Consider the following 13,072-nt stretch of genomic DNA (forward strand, 5'->3'; position numbering starts at 1 on the left):
TTAGCTATTGAAAAATAGCAGATCTACAAGCTCATAGTGTGGCGCGCTACGAGCTTTGTAGGTCTGCTATTTTTTTTAAACCGTGAAAATGTGGCGCAAATCATTGAATATATATTTCAGAGCTAAAATATTTGCTTCTGGGGGGGTCCCTGGAACTACATATTTTGAGATGGCGGGGTCTGTGGCCCAATAGAAATAATTCTGGGGGTCCTTGACATGAAAAAGGTTGAGCACCACTGACATAGAAACATAGGTTTTCCAGATATTTTTTTAGGATTTAGAAGCCTTTTTTTTTTTTAATCGACCTCAGTCCAAAATGGGTTAAAGCCTGCATAGAAACACGGGGCCAGACAACCAGCGAACTGTGTGTGTGTGTGTGTGTGTGTGTGTGTGTGTGTGTGTGTGTGTGTGTGGACAAGGCAGTTATGTGGGACCCGGGTTATCACTTTAACAGGCTATAGGCGTGTGTGTGTGTGTGTGTGTGTGTGGACCACAGATAGACAGGTTATCAACAGTGTGATCTGTGATCTCCCTAGACACTGTGCGTGTGTGCGTGTGCGTGCGCGCTCCTACATGCACATACCTGTGCATTCATTCACTCAAGCATGTGAGTGCGTTCTCGCATACCTGCCGCGCTATTGGAAGTGCTTGCGCGCTTGTATCTGTGTGTATGTGTGTGTGTATGTGTGTGTGTGTGTGTGTGTGTGTATGTGTGTGTGTGTGTGTGAGAGAATGCCTCGGGGGTAAGCCGAGCCTCGGTGAAGGGTGAATGGCCCCAGTGTAGGACTGTCTCTGTCACAAGCCCAGCCTCGCTGCTCTTTGAATAAGGCCAGGTCTCTCACAACAACAATGCCGACTCCTCGCACACTGTAAAAAAGCCAGTCTATACAGTCAACCTGTTCATTATCCCCGAAGACAATAGGCCACGTCTTCAGTTACCGCCGCGGCGACCCCCAGACCCTGCCTATACAGAAATATACCATTGAAGCACCTATTCCCCCCCCCCCCCCCTCCCCCCCTCCCCAATTCTACTTTTCTGAGACGGATGTTGACACTTCTCGGGACTCGGCGCGTCATGAAAAAGTAAAGGCCTTTAATCCATTCTGACATGAGATGAGATTCTAAAAAAAAAAGTCTTCTACATCCTGACAGTTTTCTGAAAAATGTTTCTATGTCAGTCGTTTTTTCAAAAATAGTGCTACGTATATATTCTGAATGAATGGGACATTATAACCACTTCCACGCCAAAAAAACGTAGCCTCCGTTATTTTGTCGGGAAGCGACGCAAAATGCGTATCTTACGTTTATTCAAGTTGTATAAACGTTGTTTGATCCGATCTAGTTGAAATGCTATACTCACATTAGCTTCGGATGGCTATCTGTCGTTAGCTTAGACAGTGGACATCTTTGATTGTGCACGCGTGGGGCGTTTTGGATCTTCAATATAAGGGTTGAACGGGGCCGATATCCTGGCATGTTATTAATTAATCCCGGATGGAAAATTGTATTAAGTGCTTTGTACGATGCAGTATCAATGTATTGGGGTTTAAATGGGAGTTTCAGAGATGAGTTGGTGAAGTGCTGTATACCTACTACTTTATTATTTTTGTATCATTTATTATCTATTTATTATTTACAGCAATCAATAACACTATGTGTTATTCTTCGTCGTTGATGTGTGATGTCATAGTAATTGAAAATCACTCAATCATCTGGCGGAGTCGGGATATACTTTTTCTCCCCCACCACTGTCGAAAATATAAAATGATATTGAAAGTAAAACCTCTCTCTCTCTCTCTCTCTCTCTAGAGGAGTTCATGACGGCGGCCCAGAAGTTTGGCCAGGTCACGCCCATGGAGGTGGACATTCTCTTTCAGCTGGCTGACCTGAACGAACCCCGCGGGTCTGTCTCACACGCACGCACGCACACGCACACACACACACACACACACACACACACACACACACACACACACACACACACACATTTCTTAATATGAAATAATCACAGAATGTCATGACATTGACACTGACAGCTTGCCGTATACTCCCGCAGCTGTTCTATACATCTCCTTAACGACCGTGTTTCACCAGATTAAATGACGCCATAATATAAACCTGCTCCTTTTTCGCGCACCACAAAAGGGGTACACGCACCGCAGTTTGAGAACCCCCTGTCCTGTCCTGTCCTGTCCTATACAAAACTGTTCCACTCAAACCCTTTACCCACTCAGACGGCTGAGTCATGTTGGGCTCCCAGAATAGACACACAGGCAAGGCACACAAACATTCTTTAGTTGACCATCGGCAGTATGGAGAAGCGGCACGTAGCCAGCGGTCGTATATATATATATATATATATATATATATATATATATATATATATACATATATATATACTGTACCTCTGGGATTTTTTTCCCAAGCTATCAGGGTTCCTTAAATTATACTTTATCGTACTTATAATACTTTTTGACATTTTTATCAAAGTGGCTGAAGTGGCACCTCCCGCTTTCTCTTGATACTCGAAGGTACAATTATTGCTAAGAACCAGAGAAATGACCACGTCGATGACCTTTCGGTCTCAAACCCGTCTAGCTATTGAAAAATAGCAGATCTACAAACTCCGAGTGGCGCGCTACGATTTTTTTAATCGAAGAACGACTGACATAGAAACATAGCTTTTTCAGAAAACTGTCAGGATGTAGAAGACGTTTTTTTAGAATCTGATCTCAGCTCAAAATGGGTTAAAACGCTATTCATGTCAGTGGAAGTTGCTCAGTGGCGCTTTGAAGCACCCGGAAGGACCGTCTATTTGGGCACCAAATTTTGGTGCGGAAGTGCAACCGAGCGCTCAATGTTAAAGCCCAGCTGCACGGGGGGGGTTTCCTCGTCATGAATCCAACGGTGTCCGCCTGCAGTCCTTCCTCTTACCACTAGGGGCCCCGTGCTTCAACGTTGGAGGAGCGCCTCACTGGCCCCCCTTGGTTCTCCTTCTTCTTCTTCTCCTCCTTCTCCTCGCCCATATGATTCATTGCATAACAACAGCTGTACGCATCCAGTCTCACGTTTTCCCTTTCTTTCCTATATGCGTCTAGCCTTGCTATGCTGACCCGGGGGGGGGGGGGGGGGGTAATTTCTAAACCCTGGCCCTGCATGGGACACAGCAGCTGATTATTATTTCTGAGCAATGGGATACTTTAATAGCCTTCCCCCCCTCCCCAGTCCCCTTGATTGGGAGATGCGGGGAAATAATTGCTCCAATAATCGAAGAAAAAAGGGTGGTGGTGGTGGTGGGGGTTGGGGGGGGCATTTTTGGCTATTCCCTGTTCCTTTTAGCCTGGGAAATCTGCCGTGGTAAGGAGATGCAGTGGAAAAACCTGATGATGGTGGGTTGGGGGAGTTGTGTGTGTGTGTGTGTGTGTAGCTGGGGGTGTGTGTGTTTGTGTGTGTGTGTGTGTGTGGGGGTCTATATCCGAAGGTTTGATGTTTTTGTTATGTTTGGACAACGGGGATGGAGGGGATGGTGGGAGTCGTTCTCCTCTCCTTTAGATTCAGGTGTCACGGCTGTAATAATCACGCCCCAGCGCCAAGGTCACGGAATTCTTTCGACCTCCGCGATATTTTCACATGGCCGGCCCGAAACATGACGACGAGAGGATCGAGTGTCCTCTTGGAACTGTAATTCATGTCACACGGGACGACTTGCTCCGACTTCAGGAAAAGGTCACACGTTGAGTCATTTTTGATGCATTTGCATTGAAACACTATAAGCCTTTTTTCGTGGCAATTGAAAGGTACATGACACCCTTCTTCTCTCTCTGTCCTTCTCTCTCTCTCTCTCTCTCTCTCCTCCGATGAACCTGAACTTGAACCTCCTCCAGGCGTGTTGGATTGGTGGACATCGAGAAGATTGCCCCTCTGGAGGAAGGCGCCCTGCCCTACAACTTGGCCGATGTCCAGAGACAGGTACACAGACTATATAATGAAGACCCTCGTTAACGTGTCTGGTATATTATGTCCCTTCCATGCTTTTCCTCCTCTCTGCCTGGAGGTCAAAGTCCAAACGACTTTTGACGCACCAAGTCCAATGGTGTCCAGTGGTTTTCAACCAGTGGTCATTGAGGGGGTTCAAGGTGGTCCCCAGCTAAATGATGGAGAGTTGGTAACCAAATGGACCCTTATCAGATCTTTAACTCTTAACTCACTGTCGCGGCGATATTCCGGGTGACTCAAAAATGTGACTAAAACTAAATGACAACCATTCAAGAGACAATGGGCTGTATATTTTGCGTGTCTTAAAGTACCAGGTCTTATTACTTAACTTAAGACCTGGAGGCGTGATCATCAATGCCATTTGCCTCCAGGTCTTAAGTTAAAGTAATAAGACCTGGTACTTAAGACACTCTCACAAGAGTTACATTTTTGTTAAACATCTGCATTAAATAATTGACAAGAAGTCTACACAATTAGAGAATGTAGAATTGTGAATTTTGATCAACGTTTGCTTGTTTTTCTCTCCTATTATGGCACCAGTGGAACAACATCTTATTCAACAAAAAAAACGAGGCTAAATGTCATCAAATGGTGGTCCGTTGGCTCAAATGCAGAACAAATAATGGACCTTGAAATGAAAAGGGTTGAAAACCACTAGCTCCTGTCCAGGGAAAGCCTGTCCCCCTTTTTGGATTGACTTTTGTCAATCCAAATTTACTTTCCAACCCTTTTCAGTAAACAATTTATTATCGACGTTGTGTTTGTACAGTCAGGATTTCATGACGCCGAAGAGAAAGACAATGGGGAAGAGACACATACTGTATACAGATCCACGTCAGACATATCATAAATGAGCTGGACCACAAGACGTGTGTCTGTCCCAGAATACCGGTCAGCCAGACTCTTGTCGGCCTGGTCAGTCTCAAAAGTTCATTGGAAAAACAACCAAAGCCAACAAGAAAAAAAAAAAAGAGAGAGAGTTTGAGAAAAGCTTCCCATCGTAGACCTGACCTCTGGGAGACATTTCTGGGAGAAAACACCACTAAGGCCTCTCTCTCTCTCTCTCTCTCTCTCTCTCTGACATGTGGTTGACGTCTTTCAAAAAGAAACTGGGGGAGGGGGGGGGGGGGGGGGGAGAGTAAGAAGAGAAAAGTGTGCTCACATATAGAATAGAATAGAATAGACGTATAGAATAGACGTATCTAGCACGTATCTAGGGTAATATTTGGGGATGAGGGGTAGTGGTGGTGGGGGGGAGGGGGAGGGGGGGGGTGTCTTAGAAGCTCCTAAGAGGGGGGGGGCTGGGGACAGAAAAAAGAATAACAGAAATAAAAGGCTAGATGGACAGCTGGGCAGGCAGACAAACGTTTCTTTTTTTTTTCCTTTCCTTTTTTTTTTGAAGTTTTGGTCAGCGTTTGTGCGTTGCAGCCAGGGTGGGTTCCAGCAGCAGTGGCTGCAGCAGTCAGTCAGTCAGTCAGTCAGTCAGTCAGTCAGTCAGTCAGTCAGTCAGTGCTCCTCAGCCATGGCTGGCCATGAGGCCATGTTGGAGCAAGAGCTGGAGGCCAAAGGGGAGAGCGGGAGGGAGCCGAGGGGCCTCTCAGAGCTACACACAGACGCCAGTCCTACCACAATGAGCCGCTTTAGGCCCAATGTGGTTTGGCCTCGCGGGCTGGCCGCCAGTTCTACTGGAACCCTTTTCTCCTCGCTGTCTCTCCTCGCTGGCTACACTCTCTCTCTCTCTCTCTCTCTCTCTCTCTCTGTCTCTGTCTCTGTCTCCATCGTCTATTCTGTTTGCCTCTCTCTTTTTTTTCGTCTTCTTTTTTTTTGTTGGCAGTCTTGTTTTCTCCTTCTCTCCTCTTCTATCTCTCTAGGTCTGGCAACCGCCCTCGCTCGTTATCACTTGTCAGCTACAGTGCTGTCTTCCTCCTCTCCCTCTCACAAACACCCCCCCCCCCACCCCCCACCGCAGCCCCCCCCCCCACCCCCACCCGCTCCAGTGTTGATTTGGTCGACCGATACGATGACAATTTTTTTTTCGTCGACTGCCTTTTTTGTAACAGACGAGGACTATAGATGGAAACTGAATGAAAACTAAGCTACGACGACTAAAACGAAGACTAAATATATCCACAGTTCTAGTGTCAACAAATAAAAAAACTAGGCTAAAATGTTAGGAAGGGACTATAGTGGACGAAACATCCAGCATATACGTCATTTAACACTCTGTTGCATCCTGAAAATAGCAGATCTACAAGCTCACAGGCGATATTTAGTCGACTACAACTAGACCGACGCTAAGACATTCCGGGTGACTTAAAAATGTGACTTGAAAACCACTCAAGAGACAATTGGGCTGTATTTTATATTTATATTTGTATACCAGGTCTTATTACTTAAACTTAAGACCTGGAGGCGTGATCAATGCCATTTGCCTCCAGGTCTTAAGTTATAAGTAATAAGACCTGGTATACTTAAGACACGCAAAATACAGCCCTATATGACTTAAAACTAAAATTACAAATTTGCTGTCAACAAATCAACAGTTCACAGTGCGGGCAGGGGAGCAAAAAGGGATGAGGAGGAAGTGGTGGAGGGGCCAGACACAGCAGGAGAGGAGAGGAGAGGGCAGGCGAGGGGGGTCTGGGGCCCAGATGGTGGTCTATGAGTAGGCTATGACAGGTGAACCTGTCCCAGATCCCCCCCACCACCACCACCACCACCACCACCGCCCCTTCCCCACTCACACATACATACTCACATACTCCGACCCCCCCCCCCTCCCTTCTCCCCAGGGTCAAGAGGCCAGGGCTGGGCAGACAAGACAAAGCAACAGGTACCACTCGTTGGTCGTTGTTGGGGCACAGTGCTGTTTTTATAAAGTCACTGAAACTAATCCATTGACTCGTCTATTAACATGCAGTGACGAGGCTTTTTAACATAACATCATTGTGTACACCGCTGTTTTAATCCTCGTGATATGTGTGGCTTATTGCCCTTCCATATATGTACTGTATGTAGTGTATATGTTATGCAGTGGTGTGTGTGTGGTGGCGGCCTTTCTTATCTTTTTCTTTAGTATTACCTGTAAGCCTCAGACAAAGCCAACTGGGATCAGGACAACAAAGAAAGAAAGAAAGAAATAAGAAGAAAAGGGCAGGGTACACTTTTTGTTGTCGTTTGTCTTCGTTGTAATTATTTGTTTCGGCCCCCAAATATTGTTGTTTATTGTCGTGTCTTTGTCACGATCCAAGTTGGCTTTTGTCTGAGGCGTATACAGATCTTTAAAGGTAGAGTAAGTGATTTCACTTAATTCAAATATCACTTATTTTTTTGTTTTGTTGTGATAATCCTCTCTACTATAGAGTGTGCTGACCATATAAGGAGTTCCTCCCTGTCCCCAGTTGACCCCTGGGGGTCAAAAAACCTTAGGTTTCGTTTTTGACTCTCTATCCTGATTGGACGAAGGCTTAGGTCCCACAGCCAAAAACGAAACCTAAGGTTTTTTGAGTGAAATCACTTACTCTACCTTTAAATGAATACTATTTGAAACGTCTATGGAAAGAAATGCATGGGGAATTCTTTTCCGGGGCCGCTCGTCGCCATGAAAGGGGGGCGGGACTGTGACACTCTATATAGCGTCCGACTCCCCCATAGAAATACATTGAAAAAGAACTGGAAGTTACGAATCAGCTACGCTAATTCACAACAGCTCACTGGGGACCGGGGCACACTCACACCCACGCATGCTCCACATAATTCCACATTTTCCACACCTCTTCCTCCGTATTCTGCCTACTATGATGGCCACTTTCTGCAGCCTTTACTGTACTTCCTCCATGTACAGTAAAGCATAACACCGCCTTATTACGCAAAGCCTCAGCTGGCTACTTCCTGAATTGGTGCAACACGTCATTATCATCGTCGTCTTAAGCCCTCCCTTAATAATCAGGAAATACATTTAGCGTGTGGGTTGCCAATTTCAGCCAATCGGGAGAGTACCAATCGGCTTCAAATTGTTGTGTGATTTCCAGTTAACATGTTGTGTGCTCTCTTCCAATTGCACTTGTTCCTGTATATGCGTTTCCTGTCTCATGATTGGATAGACTCGGTATCCCAACATGTTAAATGTATTTTATGTCTTCTAACGAGCTGAGCATTTGTTACTCAACAAATACTCTGTCTACGCAATGACTGTTAGCAGAATATAGAGCTATGTAACACGTATTTTAACAAAAAGAAAAACATATATACTTATTATTGCACCTTCGATTTAAAACGGAAGCAATATCTTCATTTTGACCAGATCTAAACGATCCAATATCAAATATCTTCCCATTAAAAGGACACTTCACCCTTTTTGCAAAACAATTATATGTTAATGACGTTTAGAAGCTTTAGAACACTTTCCTGGGGGTCTTTATGTGTGTAATATGTGGTTTTAGATATTTTAGATTGTAGCAGTGAGCCTGTTGTCTCTGATGTCATGGACACTGGGCTCACTTCCTTCCTGGACTACATGTTGTCTCAGTAAGACAGCTCTCCCCCTATCCACAAGGAGGAGCAGTGCAGTGAGTGCACCAAATAATTATGGGAATTGTAGTCCAGGAAGGTAGTGAGACCAGTGTCCATGACATCAGAGACAACAGGCTCACTGCTACAATCTAAAATATCTAAAACCACATATTACACACATAAATACCCCCAGGAAAGTGATCTAAAGCTTCTAAACGTCATTAACATATATTTTTTTGCAAAAAGGGTGAAGTGTCCCTTTAAAAAGAGATAAGAGGATGATCATGAATGAATGAACGTGGATTATGGATTGCTGTACAAAATGTAAAATCACGAAAAGTTATGCTTGTACAAAGTAAATGATTGCTTCTAATGTCACGATCGACGTGAATATTGATGATTGATTGATTGATTGAAATGGACCGATTTGAATGGCTTTTGCAAGCTCAGAAATATTGTGAATCCGGCGTGTGTGGGGCATACAAGGGCTTGTGGGAAACAGTCGCGGAGTCTATGATGGCCGGCGGGGTCTAATGGAGTAATGAAGGGAATTAATCCATTTTTGGGTGGGAACCCCTTTTGGTGTTATAGCATTATGTGAAAAATAGCAGATCTACAAGCTCATAGCGCGCCACCGGGTGGCGCGCTACGAGCTTGTATATGTCTGCTATTTTTTTAAGCTGTCAGGATTTAGAAGACATCTTTATATAATCTGATCTCAGGTCAAAACGCATTAAAGAACCACCATTCTTCCGTGCGTTAGAATCTGATCTCGGGTCAGAATGGGTTAAAAAATAGATTCAAAGTTTCATAATTTCTTTTTTTTTACAGATTTGTCTCGTCTCCGCCTGCTCGTATATATCTGCGCGATCCCAATGTCTTTTTTGCAATGTTCAGCAGTCTCTGTATATGCTCAGCTCTCTCTCTCTCTCTCTCTCTCTCTCTCTCTCTCTCTCTCTCTCTCTCTCTCTCTCCCTCTCCGTGTGGGCGGGCGAGGAGCAGCAGTCGGGCGGGGACCCGTCCCGTCCCATCCTCGTCCAGGTGGCAGAGTCGGCCTACAGGTTCACCCTTGGCTCCGTGGCTGGCGGTAAGAGTCACAGCCCATTGGCTCTCCCATTGCATACCTTCACCCCACCATCGCCCACGTATATCTACCATCAACCTGACCCCCCCCCCCTCGTCCACCCCCCCCCCTGCTGTCCCTCATAACCCATTATGACCATCATCAGCGGCGCTCAAACATTTTCATGTCACGAACCCTTGGAATTACATTGGCATGCCGACCTGGCAACGCTCACCGTGAAAAAATATATATGCAAAGATTTTGCGCCACGTTTTCACGATTAAAAAAACGAAGCAGATCTCTACAAGGCACTATACGAGCTTGTAGATCTGCACATTTTTTTTTATGGACGGTTAAAAGCGATTCAAAAGGGTGGCGACACGGACGCGTCCTCGAGGTCGAAATGGGATAAGAAAGGGCTGAGGGAGCGAGGACAATGGCCTCTCTATTGACGTTCCACCCCTCGCTTTACAGAACGAGGGACGATCGCTGCCCTGCTTAACCCGTTCTGACCCGAGATCAGATTCTAAAAAAATATGTCTTCTACATCGTGACAGTTTTCCATTCTGACCTGAGATCAGATTCTAAAAAAATGTCTTCTGCATCGTGACAGTTTTCCATTCTGACCTGAGATCAGATTCTAAAAAATGTCTTCTACATCCTGACCTGAGATCAGATTCTAAAAAATGTCTTCTACATCCTGACAGTTTTCCATTCTGACCTGAGATCAGATTCTAAAAAAAAGTCTTCTACATCGTGACAGTTTTCCATTCTGACCCGAGATCAGATTCTAAAAAAAATGTCTTCTACGTCGTGACAGTTTTCCATTCTGACCCGAGATCAGATTCTAAAAAAATGTCTTCTACGTCAGTCGCTCTTCGATTTTTTTTTATTTTTAGCTAAAGCATAACGTAATGCTAAAACCAAAAGGGGTTCCCGACAAAAATGGGTTAAAGAGAAGTGCTCCCTCTCGCTCTCGTCCTCGCGTTCCCCCGCTCTTGACATTTTCTCTCTCTCTCTCTCTCTCTCTCTCTCTCTCTGTCTCTCCGTCTGTCTGTCTGTCTCTCCTCTCTCCTGTCTGCGTGCCATGGGAAAAGCCTCTTGTGTGTGGATTCTTTTGTATTACCCCGACTACCTGTGTGAGTTATCAGAAGGAGCGGGTGGGACGGGGGGGGGGGGGACGAGGACGAGGAGGTGCCTAGATCTTGTGTTTTGGCTCCAGACTGCCTCCTGTTCTCCCCCCCCCCCCCCCCCCCGTCGTTGTCCCCCCCCCCCTTCCCTTGTCCTCCCCCTTCCATCCCATAGTAGGAGACAGTTTAATGAGGAGGTAGAGGTCGAACAACGTCTCTGCCGCTCCTTCTGTCTGTGTCTCCTTCTCTCTCTCTCTCTCTCTCTCTCTAATTAAGCCCTTCGCCCAGCTGGGTCACTTCTTTTTTTTTGTCTGCATGCTTTTTGTATCGGTGTTGATTTCGTCGACTGCCTTTTTTCGCCGACGAAAACTAAATGGAAACTACAGTAAATGGAAGCTAAAGCTACGATGAGTGAAACTACGATTAAATATATCGACGTCAACATGTAAAAAGTAGAGTAATACAGACAGTTATCAGATCACAGTATTTATTCTCCAAAATGAATGTCGATGCCTTATTGTGTCTTGACATTGTCGCCTCTAAAAAGGCCTTTAACCACGCAACACAATGCATTTAAAGTACCATACTATAGTGCTCTGTCATGTTTAGCACATTGACTCGGTATACTGAGGTAGACTTGACTTTACTACCGGCCATTTCTTAAAGAAACCTTTTTCTTTTGGGCAGATGATTACGTTTTCTGAGGCTGCCGTGATCACTCGGTGCCAGACATGACTTTTTATAGGCTGCTAATTACACGGACACAAGCATAGAATAAGTTATAAGTGAATAATTGAAAATAATAAACATCGAGAGGGGGAGAGGTGGTGGGGTTGGCTGCTTTAGCAGACGGTTTGAGGGTCCAATGGAGTTGAGAGGTTTTGTCCCAAGCGCTTCTCTACTTTTCATATTTTCATATTTGTTTAACCAACACACAGATGTAAAGGGTGTATATTGAACACTGTTCAATAGCAATGTTTAAAAACGTTAAAACTGAAAAAAAATCTATAATTTATAATCAATGATAAAGATAAGGTCAATTCTGACTATAGGGAGAAATCTTTTAGGCATACTTTTAAAGCATACTGTGATTTGTTTGAGGTTTGAGCAGGATTTTATTGTATTTTTGCAACTTGAAACTTGCTTGGGAGGGGCAAGTCAATAGTTAGTTGTTTTGTCGATTATATTATTGTTGCGTTTAAATGCATTTTAAAGTGTGGATTGATTTGAAAAATAAACCCGTAAACGGTCCCTGGGAGAAGAAAAAGATTGATTTCCGAACAAAATTCTGAAATTATAAGTGTGTGTGTGCAGTGACGTTTAGCCAACATTAACTCAGTTTTCCCAACTACATTTGTTAATGTCTTAATAATTATGAAATAAATGTGAACAAGCCGCTCCGCTCTAAAAAAGGGTCTATATGTGGGTGGGGCCTGCCCATTGTTCCGACAGCCTGTTTTCCTAAAAAGTAACATGGGTTACTTTAGGCCGTTCCAAAACCCCAATAGTCCAAAAGAAAAGTCCCATTAGTCCTACCGTCCAAAATGGTAATTGTCTCCACCAGGCCGAAGGCATGGGGAGAGAGTATGTTTTGTACTCCGTGTGTGTGTGTGTGTGTGTGTGTGTGTGTGTGTGTGTGTGTGTGTGTGTGTGTGTGTGTGTGTGTGTGTGTGTGTGTGTGTGTGTGTGTGTGTGTGTGTGTGTGTGTGTCTGTCCGTCCGTCCGTCCGTTACCAGCTAATCTCCGGCACCGTTAACCCGGTCGATGCCACATTTTGAGGGCTCTCCTTCTTTCATCTCACTGGCACTAGCCTCACTAGCCTATGGTAACGGGAGGGAATGTGTTTTATTGCCTTTTCCCCAAGTGTCAAAACAAGACCGTTTAACCTGTTCTGTAATGGCTCTATGCTGCCTCTGTTGTCCTTTTTCTAGCTGTGGGCGCCACGGCGGTGTACCCCATTGACCTGGTGAAGACGCGCATGCAGAACCAGCGGACGACTGGCTCGCTGGTCGGGGAACTCATGTACAAGAACAGCTTCGACTGCTTCAAGAAGGTGGTGCGCTACGAGAGCGTCTTCGGCCTCTATCGAGGTGCGTAAGCACACACAGACACACACACACACACACACACACACACACACACACACGCTTGTGTTCTCTCTCCATTCCACGGTTGCACATTCAGGTCTAGCGTTGTGAAAACTCGCTTCACCGCTCTTGAGAGCTACGTTTGCCTGTTATCTCTCCTATGGTACCACCTCAATTCAGCATGGAATTGTGGACAAAATCATACGTTTTGAGTCTAAATCTCATGGTGGACTGGTCCATGGCTCAAATGCCAAATGAATAATGGGCCTTTTGATATGAAAAGG

General features: G+C 45.1%; 1 protein-coding gene across 1 annotated transcript in view; it reads left to right on the top strand.

The window, feature by feature from the left end:
* The window catches only part of slc25a13 (solute carrier family 25 member 13), a gene marked incomplete at both ends in the record, with an annotated part of 99,856 nt that overhangs the window by 45,042 nt on the left and 41,742 nt on the right, over positions 1 to 13,072 (top strand). The window contains 4 exons of the mRNA XM_080787066.1: positions 1,810 to 1,903; positions 3,885 to 3,969; positions 9,511 to 9,595; positions 12,633 to 12,791. Coding sequence (XP_080643192.1) covers positions 1,810 to 1,903; positions 3,885 to 3,969; positions 9,511 to 9,595; positions 12,633 to 12,791 — 423 coding nt within the window. The remainder of the gene's footprint in view (positions 1 to 1,809; positions 1,904 to 3,884; positions 3,970 to 9,510; positions 9,596 to 12,632; positions 12,792 to 13,072) is intronic.

Source organism: Protomyctophum bolini (genome assembly GCF_963924005.1).
Source record: "Protomyctophum bolini genome assembly, chromosome: 17".
NCBI classification, from domain to species: Eukaryota; Metazoa; Chordata; class Actinopteri; order Myctophiformes; family Myctophidae; genus Protomyctophum; species Protomyctophum bolini.